This window comes from Phallusia mammillata, chromosome 8 (genome assembly GCF_965637545.1).
Source record: "Phallusia mammillata chromosome 8, kaPhaMamm4.hap1.1, whole genome shotgun sequence".
NCBI lineage: Eukaryota > Metazoa > Chordata > Ascidiacea > Phlebobranchia > Ascidiidae > Phallusia > Phallusia mammillata.
Genome location: NC_137259.1, coordinates 12,057,999 through 12,077,354, shown reverse-complemented (window position 1 = coordinate 12,077,354; position 19,356 = coordinate 12,057,999). Strand labels below are relative to the sequence as shown.

Sequence of the window (19,356 nt, the reverse complement as noted above, 5' to 3'; positions counted from 1 at the left end):
CTGTAAGTATTTGACAGGAAAATCAGTTTCTGTTTTTACAGCATAGTCCTGTTGCTTTGCAGTGTTTTCCCATACCCTTGCAACTATGTTGGTCCCATGCACAGAGATAACACATAATTTTAAATGACAAGACGTTTTGTTATGGCGCATAGTGTTACTAAGCGCTAGAGGAAAGGAGTGTGGGAATGGGGAAATTAATGCACACATGCGGATGTCCGTATGTTGTTGTCGATTTCCGTGTGTACAGTTTAGTCAAAAACAACTGATACCACGCTGGTTCGTTAGATTTAACGACCACAAAACGAAAAGAAAAAGGCCATTTTGTCCCGTTGCCGCTACTAAAACGGACGAAAATGGGCAATAAACATAGAACGCAAAGCGCACATGCTGCTCGACTGCGGAAGCGAAGTAAGTCGGCGTATAGGATCACGTGACTGCTGTTGTGTTGATTCAGGCATTGTGCGTTGTGGTGAGTCAAGTGCGGTCACAAATCCTTTCAACCACTCTCAGTCTGTTGGATGGTTGCATCAATCGTGGTGTTTTTGTATCAAATACAGAGTGAATAGAGTGAAATAGAGTTATGGATAGCGAAGCAAAAGCAGGTGTGCTTTATTCTAGTTCAGAAGTTGTTTGTCAACCTGCAACTAAACTGTACACAAGAAGATGGTTCATATTAGCTTTGTTCTGCTTATACTCTGGCACCAATGCATTTCAATGGATTCAGTATAGCATCATTAGCAACATTATTACACGGTAGGTGCTTAGAGTCGCCCCATAAATTCTCAACATGTGACACCTACAGATAGTGTGAAAGGGCTCATTACTCAGGCATTGAAACGAACTGGTGCACGACGGCGCACGTTGATAGCGAAATACAGAATGCCGCTAGCGAACCGGTGATAACATCCAAAGTAAAACAGCTGTATTGTGCTGCATACAATATACCCCACTAACATATACATGGAGACAAGTAGGCCTGGCTTTAATATTTATTTTAATGAAATCTCGTTTTGTTTGCATTTTGCGTAAAACCACGTGAACTTAAATACAACATACTTGTAACCAGTTAACGTTTACAGCACGAGCAATACTCAACCAGCAGTCAAGTCTCAATAATAACCCCTTTGTTGTGTAGTTTCTATGGAGTGGAAATTACAACGACCGATTGGCTGTCTATGGTTTACATGCTCGTTTATATTCCACTGATTTTCCCAGCCACGTGGTTGCTGGACACAAGAGGTTTTCGTGTTGTTGCCATACTGGGTTCTTCGCTTAACGCGCTTGGTGCATTGATTAAAATCGCTTCTGCCGAGCCGCACCTATTTGCAGTCACCATGCTGGGACAAACTGTTTGCTCGATTGCACAGGTTTTTCACTTTTGTGCCATTGTTTACTTAACTGTGATGTTTGCATGTTGCCAACTTTAACCCTACGAAGCACGTTATGGTTTTGAACAACATGTTTTCAACACACAACATAATATTTTACCGAACCATTAGTGCAATAAATTGATTTATGTCGGTGTATATATTGTAGTGTAATAACATAATTTATTACTTTGTTTCCTTAGGTGTTTATTCTTGGTATGCCGTCAAAAGTTGCAGCAACCTGGTTTGGACCGAAAGAGGTTTCCACAGCTTGTGCCATTGCAGTGTTCGGAAATCAGGTAAGGACCTAAAATGTACACCAGTGCAGAACCTCCTAAAATTGTTGCTATTTATGCAGCTTGGAGTCGCAATAGGATTTTTGTTGCCACCACAAATTGTTCCAGACGTGGATGATTTAGAAGTTGTCGCCGTCAATCTCAGATACATGTTTATCGGGACAGCAGCTGTGACTACTGTACTGGCTATTCTGGTGATTATTTGTAAGTATGTTGTTTGTGAACAGGTGTGCTTATCATTGCTTCAATGAGTCACTATGTAAAACGACATTAACGCCGTTGCAGTACTTTAATAAGTCAAAAGCTCGCATATTTAACCATATGTATCAAAGGCGTCGTTTTATTTAAACACTTACTGATGTTTGTACACGTAGGCCTACGTTTTTGAGGTTAAAGACAACTGACTCATTCGCTACAGTAGACCCAAAAAACATTTTAGGAACTATTTTAAAAAACTGCACTCCTTCGCATGCTTGATAGATAATGGGAAATCAGGACAAGATTCAAATAATTGTTGCGAGTTAAATGTTCAACTAACTGTTTAATCATACTGATATTTCAATACAGTTTTTAAGAAGCAACCTCCCATCGCCCCCAGCTTGGCGCAAGCAAATTTTCTTACAAGACAAGACGCTAAAGAAGAGTCTTACCTGCAATCTATAAAGAAACTAGTGTTTCGCGTACCTTCATTTTTACTTATCATCACATACGGTAAGATTGTTAACGTTTAGATCAGTGGTTCTCAACCTTTTTTCTTTCGTGGCCCATTTTCATTGCTCAAAAATTCTGTGGCCCAGTAAATTTTTGTAAAAGAAAAAAACAACTATAAAACAGATTCAGAAAAAAAGCAGAACATATTTCAAACAGATTATAAGTTCAAAATAACTTAATGCGAAAAAAAATCATAAAATAGCAGTTTCCCTTTTTTAATCAAGCACTTTCAGTTATGACCGAGTAATTGGACAATGGATATGCTGCTATCTGGCTTTATTGTAATCCCAAAGTAGTTTATTACATCATAAACATAGAAACTAAAAGTGTTGCAGAAACTCAAAGTAACTTTATACCGTAAATAGTTAAATTCAAATTAATTTACATCCCTTCTCAATTTCTCAAATGTGTAGGGACACAAATGAAAGTAAATTCCTAAAAACAGCTTTCTATTTGATTGGTCTGTGGCCCAATCTAAATGCTTCTATGGCCCACTGGTTGAGAACCGCTGGTTTAGATTCCATGCTCACTTTCAGCAAAGCAAATTGTTTTGTTACAAATTATAGAAGTGCAGAATTGGCATGATGAAAACCTCGTACTAAATACCACCGTTTTGCAATGTGTGTTTATTTTTGTAGGGATTAACACAGGATCGTTTTACGCCATTTCAACGTTACTCAACCAGGAGATACTTGATTCTTATCCGGTAAGCGTTTAAGGATACTAAAAAATAGAAACATTACATTTTCGCGATGTTGTAAGCAGGCTGGGATAAAACGTTTTGTCCATTAATTGTGGCAAAAACAAATGCAAATTAAGAAAAACAGATATTTAGTAGTTTTGCGTCGTTACAGCTTGCATGTCAGCACTTAAAAGTGCTTACGCATGGCTAAGCGCCCTTGAAAACCCACCGCGGTCGCGACATTTAAGAGAACTGTTTGCGATGTGGTACGAGGTACATAGAATTGCAAACACAGAAACATCACCTCACACAAAACACAGCTCCACAGAAAGCACAACGTCGAAATGTGCGAACCGGGTGTATGCAAACAATGCCATGCAAACATTTACAATATTTATTCACAGGACAAAATAGTGGATGCAGGTCAGATTGGACTTTCCATGGTTGTGGTGGGAGTGGTTGGATCCATCGTGTGGGGAATATGGCTTGATCGAACGAGAACTTACAAGTAAGTACGCATTTCTGTAACATCCAACAAGTAGGGCAAGTATTTTTGTGCATCTGAAATCTTGAATCAGACAAGTGTAACTGGCAAGTGCACGATCGCATGTTACATCATGTTAACAAACACCACAAGTATGCCGACGAAGAATTGGCAGCCACAAACTTGATTGCGCTCTTTAGAAAAACCTTGTTTAATGGACTGGCCCTGGTCCGTTGCTACTCATCACGATACAAGGCTTTCTCAAATATCTGTAACCCATTTCACCGACATTTGTTTATTCGGTCCTGTAGTTTAAACATGGCCCCCTTACTTGAATGTGTTTCATCAGATTTTTTCTAATCAACTATTTTACACGTTTTCACATAAATGATCGAACTCTATTAATACTGTTACCAATTTGAGCACACACGTGTGTGAAGACCCATTTGTTTCTGATTACAGAAGCAATTATATTGTTAAATGTTTTAACAATGTCTTAAACCGAATGGTAATTTGACAACTGCGCTATTGTCAATTTCGCGGAAACAACAGCTCTATCGAATTGCTTCAAAAGTGATACGCTATGTTAAATTTTATTTGCATTAGTGTATAATGTTGTTCATTAATTTTGTTTATTTATGTAAATGTAAAAGTTTAATTGTCCGTGTTTTGCTTTTTAACTTTTTTTCTTTATAAAGCTTTACAAAGCGGTAAACATCAAGTTAGGTGGAAAAGCACTGAAGTCAGCAGTTTCTCGTAAGAAATATATTGTAAAGACGTTTTTTTTAGAAAAACCACTGTTGCTGTCTACATCCTAACCCTCATATCTATGGGTCTCTACACCGCAACACTCAATCTTGGCCAATTGTGGATTGTCTATGTCAGCAGTAGTCTTCTGGGGTAAGCTGTTACTATTTCTATTAATTCCTTTATGTTCACCATTTATTTTTTGTTTGCAGCTTTACCATGACTGGATATTTGCCGATTGGATTCGAGTTTGCCGCTGAAATTACTTACCCAATTTCTGAAGGCAGTTCGTCTGGATTACTAAATGCATCAGCACAGGTACAGACAACTTTATGGTACAAAAGGGTCAACGATTTTAGCGGCCTTTACACATTTCCGTAAAACTTTATTTGTGAGTTGAGTTGAAATGAGTTTACTTCGCCTGGTGTAAGAGAACATAGCGGCACAATATTACATAAACGATCATCAAGCCAGAAATAGCAGCGCGATGTTAAAACGTTATGGAGCCAAAAAGTTTAGAGCACAATTTGGTGGATTAAGGGTGAATCTAACAAAATTGTAAAACTGCAGTAGATATCTACTACTTGAAAGGTACAGTAGATACCTTGCGGCAGTTTGCGAAGTTGTTACTTCGATAAAAACCTTATATTTTCATAACTGTTGTTTTACAGCTGTACAATGTTGGCAGAATTTAGGGACCAACTTTTTGAATTGGTTAACTTCCATGTCACTTTTTCGTTCATGTAAAACTGATTGTGTTGTAAAAACCCTCAAACTATCACAAACCCTGTTGGTCCAGTAAGCACATAGAAAGTCGTCGATATAACTTTACTATGAAAACAAAGGCAGTACCACAGAAACATTCCAACGACCGAATTGAAGTAAATTTACTCAACTATCCCTGATACTAACCAAAATTATCTCTGATAATGATTTTTTTAGACCTTTGGTATAGTTTTCACACTGTGCATGGGACAACTGATCCCTGTCGTATCAGTGCTTGGTGCCAACATTTTTCTCTGTGGTGCTCTCTTGATCGGTGCCATAGTTACAGGTAAGATGTTGTGTAACTGTTGAGTAAAACGGTTCGATGTTTTATTGACATTACACCACCAGCCCGTCATGTACCTGGAAATGTTTTTTACATCGTAAGTCATAAAACTTACATTTTTAAACATATTGGTTTTATTGCATCAAACAGAAGTAAAAAATAAAAATAAACTAACAATATGCATAACTGTATTTCGGCGCGATACAGTATTGAATTGCTATGTTTATTTATTGCTAATAAATTTTTTTGATTCTAACAGTTACAATATCAGAGGATTTACGAAGGCAACGGGAGAATCAACGTCTTTTTGATAAAATTAAGACCGAAATTGTGGGGAATCCGTCAACTTGAAGAAAGTTTTTCTACATGCAAAACAAAATATGCACAGAAATTATTTTATCTTTATTATCTCATTTCCTCAAGAATTGTGCTTCCGTTCAGTCGAATTAGCCCATAATGTTTCTTGTTTTCGAAATGCCTTGACTCAACTTTCTTTTATTTTGACAATATTTCTAACTTACATTGTGTGGACACATGCGTTCATATAACCACGACTACCAAACGTCGAAAAATGTTTTTTTTTCACTGCTTGGTGCTGAGGTGCAGTGACTAATGTATGCAAATAAAACAGTTTTGATTCACCTTAGATTGGATATTTCCATGTGATATAAACACATGAAATAGGCCATAAAAATATTTGACAAAGAAAACACGATAACACGTAAAGTTCAATTTAGCTTCAACCAGGCATTCAAGTCAGGGTGAAACATTTTTATACCTTCGTGGCAGAAAGCATAACAATCCATTTGCTTTTCTACTTCCACAAAGTAAAGAAATGAAACCTTAATGTAAGATAAAAAAAGTATTTTTAAACACTGCAAGGGATTAGAATTTTAAAAAGAACAATTAGATTTGAAGACCACGCTCAAAACGGACTAAATTTTTGTTTTAAACATTTTAAGTGTTAAACTGAATTTAACTTTGTGTAACCACTAGATGTCGCACCTGAGCTGTATTTCTTGATCGACATTCCACGATCGAAAACTTCGGTGGTCAGACATAAACGAACCACTGCAACGTACAACCGCAAGCGCTCAATATACAAACAGTTGAAAGTCAATATAAAGGTAGTCTTTCAGTCTTTACTGTGAAATATGAATTCGGGCACGTACGTTAAGCTCGGAAATGTAAGCACTAACCCGAACCTATATTCCAAACTACATCGTGTATCATGGAGTATTCGTACAGGATTATGTCCGACTTATTGTTTGAATAAACACTGACATTTATAGCACCGGCATTTAACTTACTGTCGGATTGGACTTCCCAGCTTTCGCAGAATAAGTCCAAGTTCGTTTTTTAGTTCAGTTTTTTTGGTTTAAATCTGTTGCGAATGTTTTAATTTCGTTAAGTCTCGAATTTAAATATGTTCCTTTACTGTGGTTGGGCCAACACGAAGCGGCCTATGTCAAAATGTGTTTTAAAAGTTTGAATTTTTTGTCAGACCTGCTGGACTTGTGCAATAAAGTCAGACTTGGACTTGAGAATAACAAAAAACGTGAAAGTGTAACGCCCTGTTTATAACAACTGTTGAAATGTACTGACTTTTTTGCATCATCAATATTTTGTTAGGTTTTTTTATTGAGCGTTGCTGCAAATTTACAAAGCACGTTATCGCGGCAAAAACGTACAAAACATCTGATGTGAACTGCATGTCTAAAAATCTGCACAAAAGTATTTCGCACGCATAATACAGCAAGACTTGCTAATAAAACCCACAAAACTATGTATTGTTGTCCGAATGAACAACGATGGAGGCAAGAAATAATTAGAATTATAGGATTTTAAAGTCACTTAGTAAAAAGGGAAAACATTTACATTTCAGCGTAAAACGCCTTTTAATCACAAATTGATATTCGTAGGCAGTGTGTCACAAATGTATTATGTTGTAAAGATAAATATATTTTTGAACTTTTTGTTGAGCTACTATTGCGGTTCATACTTTTACAGATGTACCCACTTTAACTTTATACGAAAACTGTACATCAGAAAAAAAGGACAATTCAGCTGAACTGCATTGTAAAGCAAAAAATGCATTGAGCGAAACGACAAAAAATATCGCACAAAATTCACAATAAAACACTACAACAACGTTTGTCCGTGAATGCTTGTGGCACGCGCTATGCTGTCTTTGATTTGATGTTTCGACGAGGAAGTTTATTTTTTTGACAGAAAAACCACACCGAAGTAGCTGTAATCCGATCTTTGGTCAATGTTTGATGGTTGTACTGAGGATCGTATATCTGCCACACTCAAGCGTTGTTCTGATCGCAGGTAAAAGACGCCCCCAACGCTCACACTGTCTGAGACTGTAGCACCACCCGTGGTCCTAGAAAAAGGACGAAGTTACGTATGTTGCTTCAGCCAAGAACATGCTCAAATGGTCTAATGTGCTTATTCCACGAAAAATCTGATCAGAGTTGGCGGGTTCGGGCTTAGTTTTTTTAACAAACGACTTGACTTCACATACTGTGTCCGTGAAATTTATAAATTATCCAGCTAGCTATAGTTGCTGGACTTGTGCCCAACAGCCCTAAAACGTAGTTTTCAAGCCATTGTTTTTCATTCTTCGTTGTGTGTCTTATATCTGTTTTTTATATTCTGTTTAGCAGTACTCTTTGTAAGCTTTTTATGCATGAGCATCAATCAAAATGTGGGGCCTAAATGGGCTTCTCAAAAACGATTCGAGTTCTGGCCGGGCTTTGGGCTAGAATTTCGGACCCGTTTACAACGTGGGATTCGTATTTATTATTAAACTAGTGGTTATTTCACCTCCCCAAGGAAATACTAGTAACGCTAAGAGTCATATTTCAGTAACGGTAATAGTCATATTATTTCAGAAAGCATAAGTTATGTTTACGACTCGTTGTGTGGGTTAGTCATGTGTAATATTTTGCACTACGATAAACTCATATTCTTGGAAAATTTAGTACAACAGAACTTACTGCTGTTTCACCACAGAAGTCATCAGACTCACATTCCTTACACTGTCTGACCGCACAACTTGGATGGCACTGTTTTGTGCACCGCCTGTACGAAAGGTTACCTGACAAACAAAATATCCAATTTACTATCTCGACGAAATCTGTTCTCTTGTTACAAAGATCCATTTATCAAACTTTTCACAAAATTTGAAGTGAAGGATGAAGAAAATATAAAAAAGTCACATTACATTGGGAAGTCAACCAGTATTATTTTTTATTATAGTAGGATTATAAGTTGAATGACATCGATTTGTGAATTTAAAAAAAAACAAGCTGAAAAGTAACAAGCGGTAAAATAAGTTAACTTATAGTGGGAAAAAAACATATTTCATTTTTTTTTGTTTTTGGGTTTTAAATAGATAACTATTTCCATCCTAATGTATCGGGCATTAGTTTTTTTACCTGAGCGTAAACATAATACAAGCCACTCTTGTTGATTAAAATTGATTTCACTTCCCGTGTTTTAGGCAAAACGTTCATGTGACAGGTGGAGATGGACGGAGAGTTTCTTACATCAGGTCGTGCCCAGGAAAAGTACGTCGGGTCTGTAAATGTTGCGACATATTGTTCGACGGCAAGACAATGTATTATAAATGCGCTTACACGCACAGTTATACGATATATATACATATATATAAAGTTTAGTTACTAGTTTTTGTACATGACTTACCGTTTCTATTTCCTGTGTTGCCGATTCCCACCAGATGACAGACAGCTGTAACATGAAAAAATACACCATGGTTCTGAAACAGGCCATTGTATTTATTTGATATACAACCATACTAACTTAGATATACATTTGTTTGAAACGATTATATTCTAGTTGACTATGCATATATTATTCTCTATTGAAACACCAATGGAAATCCACAATATAAACACTTTGTCTATTTATAAGTATAAGATTGTTTTTTCGAAAAGAAAAAAAATACTGGGGAGATTCAAACGGTTCAGTGGAAATAGAGAATAATGTTTCAGAAATGCGCTTATGCAACAAATGTGCTATAAAGTTGTTTAATGAATGCTTTTCCCAAACTAATACAAAATTAATCCAATGTAAATTTTCGTGACAGTGATAAAAAAAACTTTGCGAACCCATACAATTTCAGGTAGTTTGCTGTAAGTAATAATGTTATGTCTTACGTCGAAGTTTGTTTTTGGGTGAGCGCTTCGGACGCAATTTTAATTGTTCGAGTTGACGTATATCTTCTACATCGTCTTCCTGCTGCGAATAAAAAAAAAACGCTTGCGTGAACTTTTGTAAACACTCGAAAGCGTACGTGGTTGCTTGCCTTGGACGTTTTTCGGGCAATAAATATTTTACCGTTCAAATAACAAACCCACCGTAATAAGGGAAGACGTATATTTTATCAAAGTAGGGGCCTAAATCCGAATAGGGATGTGTGCAGATCATTTGCACCAATGACAGTAATGCATACATTCCAGCCATAAAATGACACGGGGTGAAACAGTTTTGTTATTTAAGGAATCTTCCGCAGACAATAGAATGTAAAAAAGAAAGATTCTTGCTTCTGATCAATTGAATATTTAGATGAAATAACATAAGTTACGTTTGCTTTTTAACTCAGGCTCAAACTTCTAACAATCCTGATTTAGTGTGTGTACTTTTATAGCATATTAACACTTCTATTCCGCAATAGCAACGTCAGTTCTTTTATTCCACAATACCAACGTCGTCTCGGGAGGCACAAAGTTTTCAAGTAAAACGCAGTAAAAATGCCATTTTGGACAAACAAACTACTGAATTGGGGTGCTGTAAGCTTAAGATTTAGCAAAACAAAAATTATTGCAACATTGTGACTCCCGAGACGCTTTAAATTATTTGAACGAAAACCTTTAATTGACGACATACGCTGCCAAATCTTATATGAGTACATGTTTTTTTATGCATTACACTTCTAGGCACTTGACTACATCGTACACATAGGGGGCTTTCCTACATTATTATGTGGTGCAATTGCATGGGACAGCATTGAATCGTAAAGAATGTCTGGAATTCAAAACGTTTTAAATCCGTACGGGACTTGCATGAACTATCGACGGTGAACCACGAAGTAAAGGTTAGAGTGAGTTTACTTCCCGGGCGCGTGGGGTTCTCGGTAAAAAGTCAATTATTAACCTATGGGGCGAAGATTTATTGGAGTCCGAAATGTCAATGAATGAATACATTTTTTCTCCTGAAATCTAGGTTACTGCTCATGTGTTAAAAATCGCAAAAAAGAGTAACTAAACAAAAGTTTAAGTACTCTGGTTTATGTCTTTTACCAACTGTCCTATATTAGCCTTCTTATGAATCGTTAAAAAAAAGTAAAATTAAATTTTGCTAAAAATTAAAAAATAGAAAAAAAAATTTGAACTGTAGAAATTAGTTACACAACAATATGTTTCTCCGCTATAATTTTAAGCAAGCAAACCCAGAAGCCGAACATTTTTCGGTGAACAACCATCTTAAATGTTTCTGTACTCCAACAGCTATTTGCTCGATGGTTTTATAGTAAACATTTATTTTAGCGACTCGTTCACTACAAAATCAACGATTGGTACCTCGTATTCGATGTCAATTTCGTTTGCCACAGCATCACCATACGAAGACTGATTGAAAACCACTTGATTCTCAATGCTCTTCAGTTCTCGACTCAGACTAAAGAGCTGCAATATAATTTAAATTTTGTCAAACACGCAATGTAAAAATCATTGGTAAGCTGAAGCGAAAGTTATAAAAAATAATTTAAAGCGAAAATGGAGCTTGGCAAATTTTGTGTAGCGGTTGTGGCGTTTTTTTTAATGGTAGAGTGTTGGCTTTGTAACCACGAGTTTGAAAATTTGCAGCTGCTGTACGTTTTATTCAAATTTCATAAACTGCAAAAAAACACGTTTAGCTGAACTATTATTACTGCATACCCCAAAATGGTATCGCAAAAAAGTGGAGAAAAGTTTACCTCTAAAACAGACTGCTTCCCACGCCCTTTTCTGGCCATGCCCTCCCCCCCCTCAAAAAATTCCCAAAACGCCCCACTAAGTGATCCCTTTAGTTTACAAATAAAATATTTTTCTTCCCGCTAGTTCCCCAGCATTGCGCTTAAGCAAATTCTAAAGCGCTGTTTGTGACATCACAAAAATAAGGATAAACGTCAGGAATAAAGGGAACAATCTTTTGTCGCTGGTTAAAAAATGAAAGGAATAATTCCCGACAAAGAAAAATCCTGTACACCATAAATTCCACTTTACTTATTTAGGGGCACAAAATGACATTAAACAGGTGGTGCTTAAAAGTCTTGTTAAAATCGCTTTGCTTTCAATTTAAGAAACAGCAGACTCCAGTTTTAGATAAACTGTTTCAGATTATGAGAATTATTAAGCATCAACAACATAGTTTAACAACATAAACTTCTCGATAAAAAGAAAAATAAATACATTTAACAAGGCAAGACCTAAACTAGCCACCTAAAACATTATCCCTCCCTTTGAGGCGTGTGTTTTCCACATTGGAAAACACTGGTCTAGAGTGAGATGGCGTGCTAAGGTTAGATCTAAAAATGGCAAGTTTGTCAAAACGAACAGTAACTTATAGGATTGAAAAGGTTACCCCTAAATGTCAGTGCGCATGGCGTGCCGCAGTCTGATTCTTGTGGCTGTACAAAGCCCATAATTCTTCAAAATTATATTTGAACTATTTACCTGACCAAAACTGCGGATAGTGTTATTCTTAACCCCAAAAGGCTATATTTAGACAAAAAATCGCAAAAATCGTGTCTTTCAAATCTATAAAAAGGAACAATTACAAGAGAAATTTTCCGCATGCTTTAACGCTAATGTAATTGATCAGATGGCACTTTTATGCATTAAAACAATAAGAAGTGCTTTCTACCAGCCTATACCGGTATACGTTAAACCAGTTTACCGTTTTACCCATGATGTCGGCCATTTTTGTGCGCGGGCCATTTTGTAGCGGTCAAAATTTGTAGCTTTGCAAACATTGGATACCAACTAGGAATGAAATCCTCGCTTACTTTCACATGTTACACAAATTTTGATCATTCACATGAAACAGAATGCCTTCAGTCGTAATTATTTTGGGGAACGTTGATGCATAAAAATAGCTTTAAAAATACGTTTTCCTTTTCACAATTTTTTTAAGCTGTAAAACAATCCATGTCGCCACAAAAACTTTAGCTAATTTTGCAAAGTCATCCTTACATATAAAGTAACAATGTCTAAACTCTATTCTAGAAAATTCCACCGTGCTTACCTTGATTGCCATGAAAGCATTTCCGACAATCAGTAACGCCAAAACTCCCCAAATCGTCCACCATGCCCGGCCCGCGAACGCAGCATTTTCTCTTTGGGGAGAATCCGTGCTTGGAAACCGGCACAAGGGCAGCTTCGCATCTGTTCCGACTTGAAGCTTCATTGTCAGTTAGGGTCGGTACTTTCCAGTTACGATAGTCTTAGCGGGAACACGGAAATCACCTGGCGAACGGGAATTTTACAGCAGCTCGGCAAGCGCCTTTCACGTCTACCGATTCAAATAGCAAGTATGCCCGTACTCTGCTAGACGCGCTGGGCGTACTCGTTCACGCCTGAAAAAAGCTCTTTCGGGCGCTGCTGGTGGGTTTGGATCAGTTCACGCGCACTGAAGTGCAGTATAGTGCGATGTGTATAAGCTGGCGCACCGGTCAGTGTGAACTCTGGATCAGGCTTTGGAAATTCAATTCAAATGAGGTGCCATCCCTTTGGAAGTACGACAGTCCGCACGCACATCGTTATTGTTTGCCTTTGCACGCTCTAGTGCTGTTGGCTTAGGGCGAATCCAATTTCTCGCCTCAATCAGTAGTGTGGTTATCACATGCGCAACGTGCGATATTTGTGTGCTTGCTGTTGTCTCGACGACCACTCCTCACACCCAGATGACTCAGCTTCTACGATTGTAGCAAAACAATGGGCCCAGGCGCCACTACTCGACAAAAGAAACCTCAACAAACGCCCTTGCTCCGGTGTTGATAGTGCAAACCCGACGGATTTAACAACGTTAAAATGTATGCAAATACAAACCGCGGAATCCGTTTGTTAGCTAGCTCCTTTTCGGTTTCGAATGATTGTGAAAAAAAGTTTGAAGTTTCGAAAAATACAGTGCGTGCAGCGCTAGAATCGGCAATTGCAAACCATGTTGTGTAATTTCGTTAATAATTCACCAGCCATGTTTTCGCTAATGTTGCAATGCAATGTGACATTTGCAACAGGTCCACGGAAGGCATCACACACTATGTTGAAATACTGTGTTTATATTTTAGTATTAGGTAAGTGTTTTTTTTTATTCTTTACAAGTTGACTATTTATTGCTGTTTTAGCAACAATCTGGAGTTGCTGCGTCGGCAACCCAGTTAATAACCAAGGTATGTTTTGCCAAAGACGCGTTCTTTTGTACTGTAAAGGTGCGACTTGTTTTTACTGACGCTGCCATTGTTTGATATAAAGGTCAGGCCCAGCCATATTGCAGCGCATGTACAGAAAGCTGCAACCGGAATGTTGACACTGCATCGTGCAGAAAATGCATTCACGTTACTTGCAATGAAAAACGTAAGTAATATGTAATGTTAATGCATTTTTTTCTTTCGTCAAGTCCTAGTCCTAATTCCAACGTGCATGGAATTTGTTAAATGTTATAAGGTAAGCTAACAGGACTTGCTGGTTACGGCATGAATTTCCAGATCAACACTTTATGAAACAAACGTATGTGTACAAATAAACATATTATTTAGCAGTTGTCTTTAGATAATTTTATGAGCAAAAAACCAACGTGTTTTGCTGCAAGCGACATTAAGTAAACATGTCCACAGTTCAACAAAATACCGAGTTCAACTGATCTAACACTTAGGTTCTATCTACCCTTAGTGGAAACAAGTTAACGATATTTTTCCACTAGTGGGCGTGTCGGAGCAAGTGGTTACATCAAAGACACACTGTAACATAATTTACACTTTTGATGATTTTTTAGTGATTTGTGGAACAGATCCGTGGATATTTCAAAAGTGCGTTGAAGGCAAATGCTATGAAAAATATATGTTGGATACACCTGAAAATATCAAGTGTCTTGATGCTGATGGGTTTTTAATGGCCGGACAATCGTGCTGTTGGTGGGGCGAATAACTCTAATGTTATATTTTCTTGTGCTTTTTAATTGCTTAATTAGTTGCTTTGTTGTAATTCAGCCGAAATAAAGTTAATACTGCAAGCACCAAGATAGTATTGAGTTCGGTTTGAGGAGGGTAAAACTAAACGTCTGACTTTCTTCGAACAAAAACCATTGTAACAAAAAACTTGTTTAACGTTTTTGTTTTAATATCAACGAACCTTCATGGAATATATATTTAACTGTTGCAGTCAGCAATTTTGTACATCGGGAAGAAAAACTTACAAAAGCGTTGCAATTATTGGGTACAATTTCGGTTCAGTGGAGGACAAGGAAAACATACAGGTGCATACAAGCGGTTACAATTACAAATAAATATAAGTTACAACACATAAGCGAAAAATGGGTACCATATGCGAAAACAAGGATAGTTTTGAAGAATGGTGAATTTTAAATTAGGAATTTTAAACTGTGCCTACACACGACACGGCTTGTTATCAGACCTATTCGTTTCTCGGACTGGCCTGTAAATCGGCTTGTATTCCTTCGAAGCTTTTAACTTCCTTGATTTGCTGCATTGTCTTATAGCAAGCAATGTGCAGAAAAACGTAAAGACTGCCGACACAATCGAGCAAGCAACCAACAGCTTAACATCGTGTGAAGGTTGTTTTACGACCACCATAGAAGTGTCGGAAAAATCAACACTACCATAGACGCTAGATGGCGTATTAGAGAAAGAGTCTGGGTTTTCTACAGTGTGATCCAGCCACCCTTCCTTTACGGGTTTGCTATCTTTTTTAATTTTCTGCTGGCTTTCCTCGTCTACGACAAGGAATTGTTCGTATTCCAAAGCACCTTGCTGACTGGTGTCAAGGTCAAGAATATTGGCATTGGAATCTGTCGATAAAAACATTAAATTGGTATTTATGTGCATACGTTATGTACATCTAAACTAATCAAGTCTGAATTGTATAAAATAATTTTTTGACACACAAGTTTCATCAAAATATTTTTTGCTACATAGTATAGCACTAGTGTATGGTTTATCGGTGAAGAATGTTTCGCAAACGATGCTCCCTTGTTTAATAAAGTACAAAAAAATTACCTGTGTAGAAGACAACGGATCCGTTTGGTCTCCGCGTGGACTTAAGAACTGGAGCTGAGTGTGGTGGTGAACTGAGCTGTATGCACCAATGTGTTGAGGGAATTTCTTTCCTTATGCAAGCCTTGACTGTGTACAAGCCAGCTTGTCTCGTTTCACCGAAGCAGTAGGAACACGTTCGACATTTGCTCCATATTTCGTCCCAGTACGTGCCTGCAAATATTGGAGTTAGTGTATGAGTTCAAGAAGTTACTTTTCTGTGTATATAAACGCGCTTGTTTCCGCTTGTACATTATATTTTCACTGATGATGACAATGGTTTTTGTCGAAACACCTGTTTAATAAAATGAATACCTTTTATTCTACATCTTTGGCATTTTGGTCGTTATTTAAGTTCAAGAAGGTTTACGGATAGGATAAGTCTGCAAACTTTATTTCAGATCGTAATTAGGAGTAATACGGATATTTGGTGCACATGTGGATATTGCCTAAAAATTAAATAGCCTTTTGAATTACTGGGACATAATATTATACATCGTTTCTTTTTTTTTCGGGATAAAGACTTATAAATGAACACGCAAAACACATAAAATTATGATTTTTTTACATTTAATTAATTATGAAAAAGTTTGCACGCATGCTTACCAAGAGGGCATTCGCCGCATACAGTATCACTGGACGGTGTGCATTCCTCCACGATAGCTCTCCCGTCACATGTTGAGCATGCGTAGCATGGGGCACCACTGTGCGATCTCCCGGTTGAGAACGAAACACCAGGCGTGCAATCTTCGCATAGGGTATCGGCACTCACATCTCCTTCCTGACATGGCTTGGCAACACCACGACCTGAAATAAGCAATATTCAAATAAGCATTTTGCACATTGAGCTACTGCTGATATGTAGAAAATCGTAGTAGCAGTTCATTTGGTGTTCGCATTTTCACCTCCGATAGAGACAAACTGGCTGCCAGTAATCAGCAGGAAAAATCATTGCGAAAGAAAACAGTAATTATATGTTGTAGACTTTTGGTGGCAATTGCATCATCACTAGCAGGGATCGGGGTGTTTGAGTCGGATGTGCTTACCAGATCCGCAAATTGAGCAATCTTCACATTTTCCAGTTTTCGGATTAAGATATTCCTTGTAACTTTGGCAGGAGCGTCGTGCTGCCCGATTTCTTGGCTTCGATGCCGCTATTTGCAACAAACAAATCACTACAAACAATCGGACAAATTCCTTTGCAATGGTATGCATGCCTATTTTGTGTTAATTTGGCCGATTCCTGCGAGAAAAATATTTTATTACCCTACGTTTTACACTTTTAGAATGTCGAAAAATTTCAGATTTTTCAGAACAGATTTTACAGTTGGGCTAAAGATTCTATAACTTTGTAGCACATATACGTTTGGCGCATTGGCTTCTGCTAGTGCATTTTGCAACCGACCTTATGGTGCAAAATTTCGATTTTTATATCGAAGCTGGCATTTTTTCTTTTTGCCTGCGGGGTCGATTGATAGACACCAGTATTTTTAGCACGTAATTCACTTTCAGGTCAGGTTTTGGAACTTGAACCAGATCACAAGTCTATTTAAGCGACCGTATGATAACAATGAAACTTTATATTCTTCTCCTGAACAACGTCATGCATTTTCTTGAAACCTGAACTTAAAAATCCGCAAAACCGGAAGGTCTTAAGTTATCATAAGAATCTCGTTTGCAAAGCGTTGCAGTTCGACCGGTTTGGTGCGATGATTTTGCACACTTGACATTAGGTGATTCACTGTATATGATTCACAGAATTAATTTAATATTTGATAAAATGAAAGCTGCATAGACACTTGTAGCGTGGGTGTAAAAATAAATTATCTGTCTCGAAATTCTGCGAAACCAGCCAAAACCGGCAAAATTGAGAACAGTGTTATTTGCTACTGTCGTGTCCAGGTCAAAATGCCTGCAGCCAAGACACGGTTTTGTCATGTGACCTTTTGGAGTGAGCGCACTTGCACCTTATTTAAAAGCAAAATTATTGTATGCATCGGTGACACCTGATCCTCTTGAAATCCCCAAAACCAACTTTACTAAATACAAATGTTTCGTTGCAAACTCTCATAAATGGAAAAGCAAAAACTTATAAAGTACTGCAAAGACAAAAGTCGACATGCGTCTATGCTTGCATATATATATGCATTGTCATTGCGGAACATCTAAGTTTAGAACAAACCAACCGGCAAACCACCGTCACCTGTCAACCACTTGCACTTGTTCGGTCCACATTTAATCTGGTTCCTCTTTCTTAGACCGCTCAGTTTCTGGAACTGCCCACACACTTATGTTTTGCTCTTAAGTCCGGCATAGATTTGTTTCTGCTCTTAATCAAAAATCATACCGCAACGGTCTGGCAAACAAACCTTGGTGAGCGTAAACAAAAAGTGCGGCTTCACCTGGTCATAATTTATTGTCTCAAAGGTCAAAAGTGACAATAAATTACTTTTATTTCTACTGCTTATGCTCAGAACACTACGATAGGCATTTGAATTGCCCGACACAGGCAACTTTAGATATTTATGTACTCAGTCAAAATTTCCCTTGGACTCAAGGGGATTTTTCTGCTACGTCACAAAACCCCCACGTAGCACGTTAAACATTTCAATGAATTAACGTTGATTCCCCGTTTTTAGCAAACTGAATGTAGTGAATGTAGAAAGTCCAGTGCGTTTATTGTTGCACGAATTATTAGACTTTAGGACAACAAAATCCTCAGCAAAGTGCTTGATTCGAGTTTCAATTTTTGGTTTATTTAAGGGGATACAGTTGTTGTCCATGTTTCATATGAATAATCTAAATACTTGACATCAATTCGATTCAACCAATCAGCAAGTACTGAACGTAGTCACAAGTTCGACCTAACTTTTATGGAAAAACTTACGCAAGCGATTGAAATGTTCAGTCTAAATCGCTATGACGCCACCCGAAGTAACCGACCTTTGGTCACTGGACCATAACCTGTGCAAACAATATGTTGTGACGCGATCATCTAAAACTGAAAAATAGCTTTCCACTGAAGTCATTTCACGTTGATGTATTACTGACTATATTATGAAAATAAATAAACTAATGTATGCTTCATAGTACTTCGTTAGGCGTATCTGTACTTGACTGTTCTGCTGCGTTTGCTTTACTGATAGTTTTAGCCACGTCTGGGAATTTTCGGAAAAAGCCCGGTCTCTTTGTGGGCTTTCAAAGGCAGGGGGTTATTGCTGTTGATACTAGCACGAGCTATACAGGTTACCCAAGTGCCGCGTTTACTAATTGTTCCGAGTGGAAATGCCCCGGTGAAAAGAAAAGGCTGCCCCTGTTCCGCATTTTTGCTTAGCTTGGTTCCGCTATCAAATTATTGTTTCAAAGATACGTTTTGCTTGTTGCACTTTTTCAATTTTGTCGGCAATAATTCATTACTGGAAAATAGGTTTGCCACAGATTGGCGACTTTGAAGAAATACGAACTGTAAAATTGACTGCAGGCATTTTAAAGAACATAAGTAGGGACTTTTTAAGACCCTTGTTTGGCACATAAAACAACTTTGGCCAAGCCCTGCTGAAGGACGATTGTTTAAGCTCAAACAAGCCCCATTTCCGACGTGGGGTTTTGCCAATGAATTGGCGGCTTCCACTTATAAGCTCTATCTAAAATGTATGAAGCTCTGGTAAAAGGCTTTTCAGTG

At 37.7% G+C, this 19,356-nt stretch overlaps 3 protein-coding genes across 4 annotated transcripts; 1 reads left to right on the top strand and 2 right to left on the bottom strand.

Moving 5' to 3' along the window:
• The first annotated feature begins 375 nt into the window (after positions 1–375).
• Positions 376–5,979, top strand: LOC145205070 (choline/ethanolamine transporter flvcr2a-like). The gene is made up of 11 exons (XM_080077713.1): positions 376–753; positions 1,136–1,367; positions 1,571–1,666; positions 1,726–1,867; positions 2,231–2,374; positions 3,013–3,080; positions 3,461–3,564; positions 4,330–4,440; positions 4,500–4,605; positions 5,230–5,341; positions 5,598–5,979. Exons 1-11 carry the CDS (start codon positions 581–583, stop codon positions 5,687–5,689), a joined length of 1,380 nt encoding a protein of 459 aa, XP_079933839.1. The 5' UTR covers positions 376–580; the 3' UTR covers positions 5,690–5,979.
• Positions 5,980–6,967: 988 nt separating this feature from the next.
• On the bottom strand, positions 6,968–12,944 carry LOC145205071 (uncharacterized). 2 transcript variants are annotated; one of them, XM_080077714.1, is made up of 7 exons: positions 12,653–12,944; positions 10,948–11,052; positions 9,526–9,607; positions 9,053–9,097; positions 8,785–8,927; positions 8,344–8,444; positions 6,968–7,727 (listed from the first exon to the last, which is right to left on the bottom strand). In XM_080077714.1, the coding sequence occupies exons 1-7, from the start codon at positions 12,812–12,814 to the stop codon at positions 7,556–7,558; spliced, it is 810 nt and encodes a 269-aa protein (XP_079933840.1). In that variant the 5' UTR covers positions 12,815–12,944; the 3' UTR covers positions 6,968–7,555. The 2 variants fall into 2 exon arrangements, with proteins under 2 accessions (XP_079933840.1, XP_079933841.1); XM_080077715.1 differs by lacking the exon at positions 10,948–11,052.
• Positions 12,945–14,807: 1,863 nt separating this feature from the next.
• LOC145204798 (uncharacterized) lies at positions 14,808–16,889 on the bottom strand. The gene is made up of 4 exons (XM_080077384.1): positions 16,721–16,889; positions 16,281–16,481; positions 15,639–15,848; positions 14,808–15,430 (listed from the first exon to the last, which is right to left on the bottom strand). Exons 1-4 carry the CDS (start codon positions 16,887–16,889, stop codon positions 15,009–15,011), a joined length of 1,002 nt encoding a protein of 333 aa, XP_079933510.1. The 3' UTR covers positions 14,808–15,008.
• Positions 16,890–19,356: the final 2,467 nt, after the last annotated feature.

What these genes read in the sequence shown, in the direction of transcription:
- LOC145205071 (XM_080077714.1), bottom strand. Translation starts at nt 12,814, where the DNA reads ATGAAGCTTCAAGTCGGAACAGATGCGAAGCTGCCCTTGTGCCGGTTT. An exon ending in AAATTGACATCGAATACGAG is followed by an intron (nt 9,608 to 10,947) that starts GTACCAATCGTT and finishes TTTTATTCGCAG; the next exon opens with CAGGAAGACGATGTAGAAGA. An exon ending in TGTATTATGTTTACGCTCAG is followed by an intron (nt 8,445 to 8,784) that starts GTAAAAAAACTA and finishes TTTGTTTGTCAG; the next exon opens with GTAACCTTTCGTACAGGCGG.
- LOC145205070 (XM_080077713.1), top strand. Translation starts at nt 581, where the DNA reads ATGGATAGCGAAGCAAAAGCAGGTGTGCTTTATTCTAGTTCAGAAGTT. An exon ending in TTTACTTATCATCACATACG is followed by an intron (nt 2,375 to 3,012) that starts GTAAGATTGTTA and finishes TTATTTTTGTAG; the next exon opens with GGATTAACACAGGATCGTTT. An exon ending in AGATACTTGATTCTTATCCG is followed by an intron (nt 3,081 to 3,460) that starts GTAAGCGTTTAA and finishes ATTTATTCACAG; the next exon opens with GACAAAATAGTGGATGCAGG.
- LOC145204798 (XM_080077384.1), bottom strand. Translation starts at nt 16,889, where the DNA reads ATGCATACCATTGCAAAGGAATTTGTCCGATTGTTTGTAGTGATTTGT. An exon ending in ATGCGGCGAATGCCCTCTTG is followed by an intron (nt 15,849 to 16,280) that starts GTAAGCATGCGT and finishes CAATATTTGCAG; the next exon opens with GCACGTACTGGGACGAAATA. An exon ending in ATCCGTTGTCTTCTACACAG is followed by an intron (nt 15,431 to 15,638) that starts GTAATTTTTTTG and finishes TTTTATCGACAG; the next exon opens with ATTCCAATGCCAATATTCTT.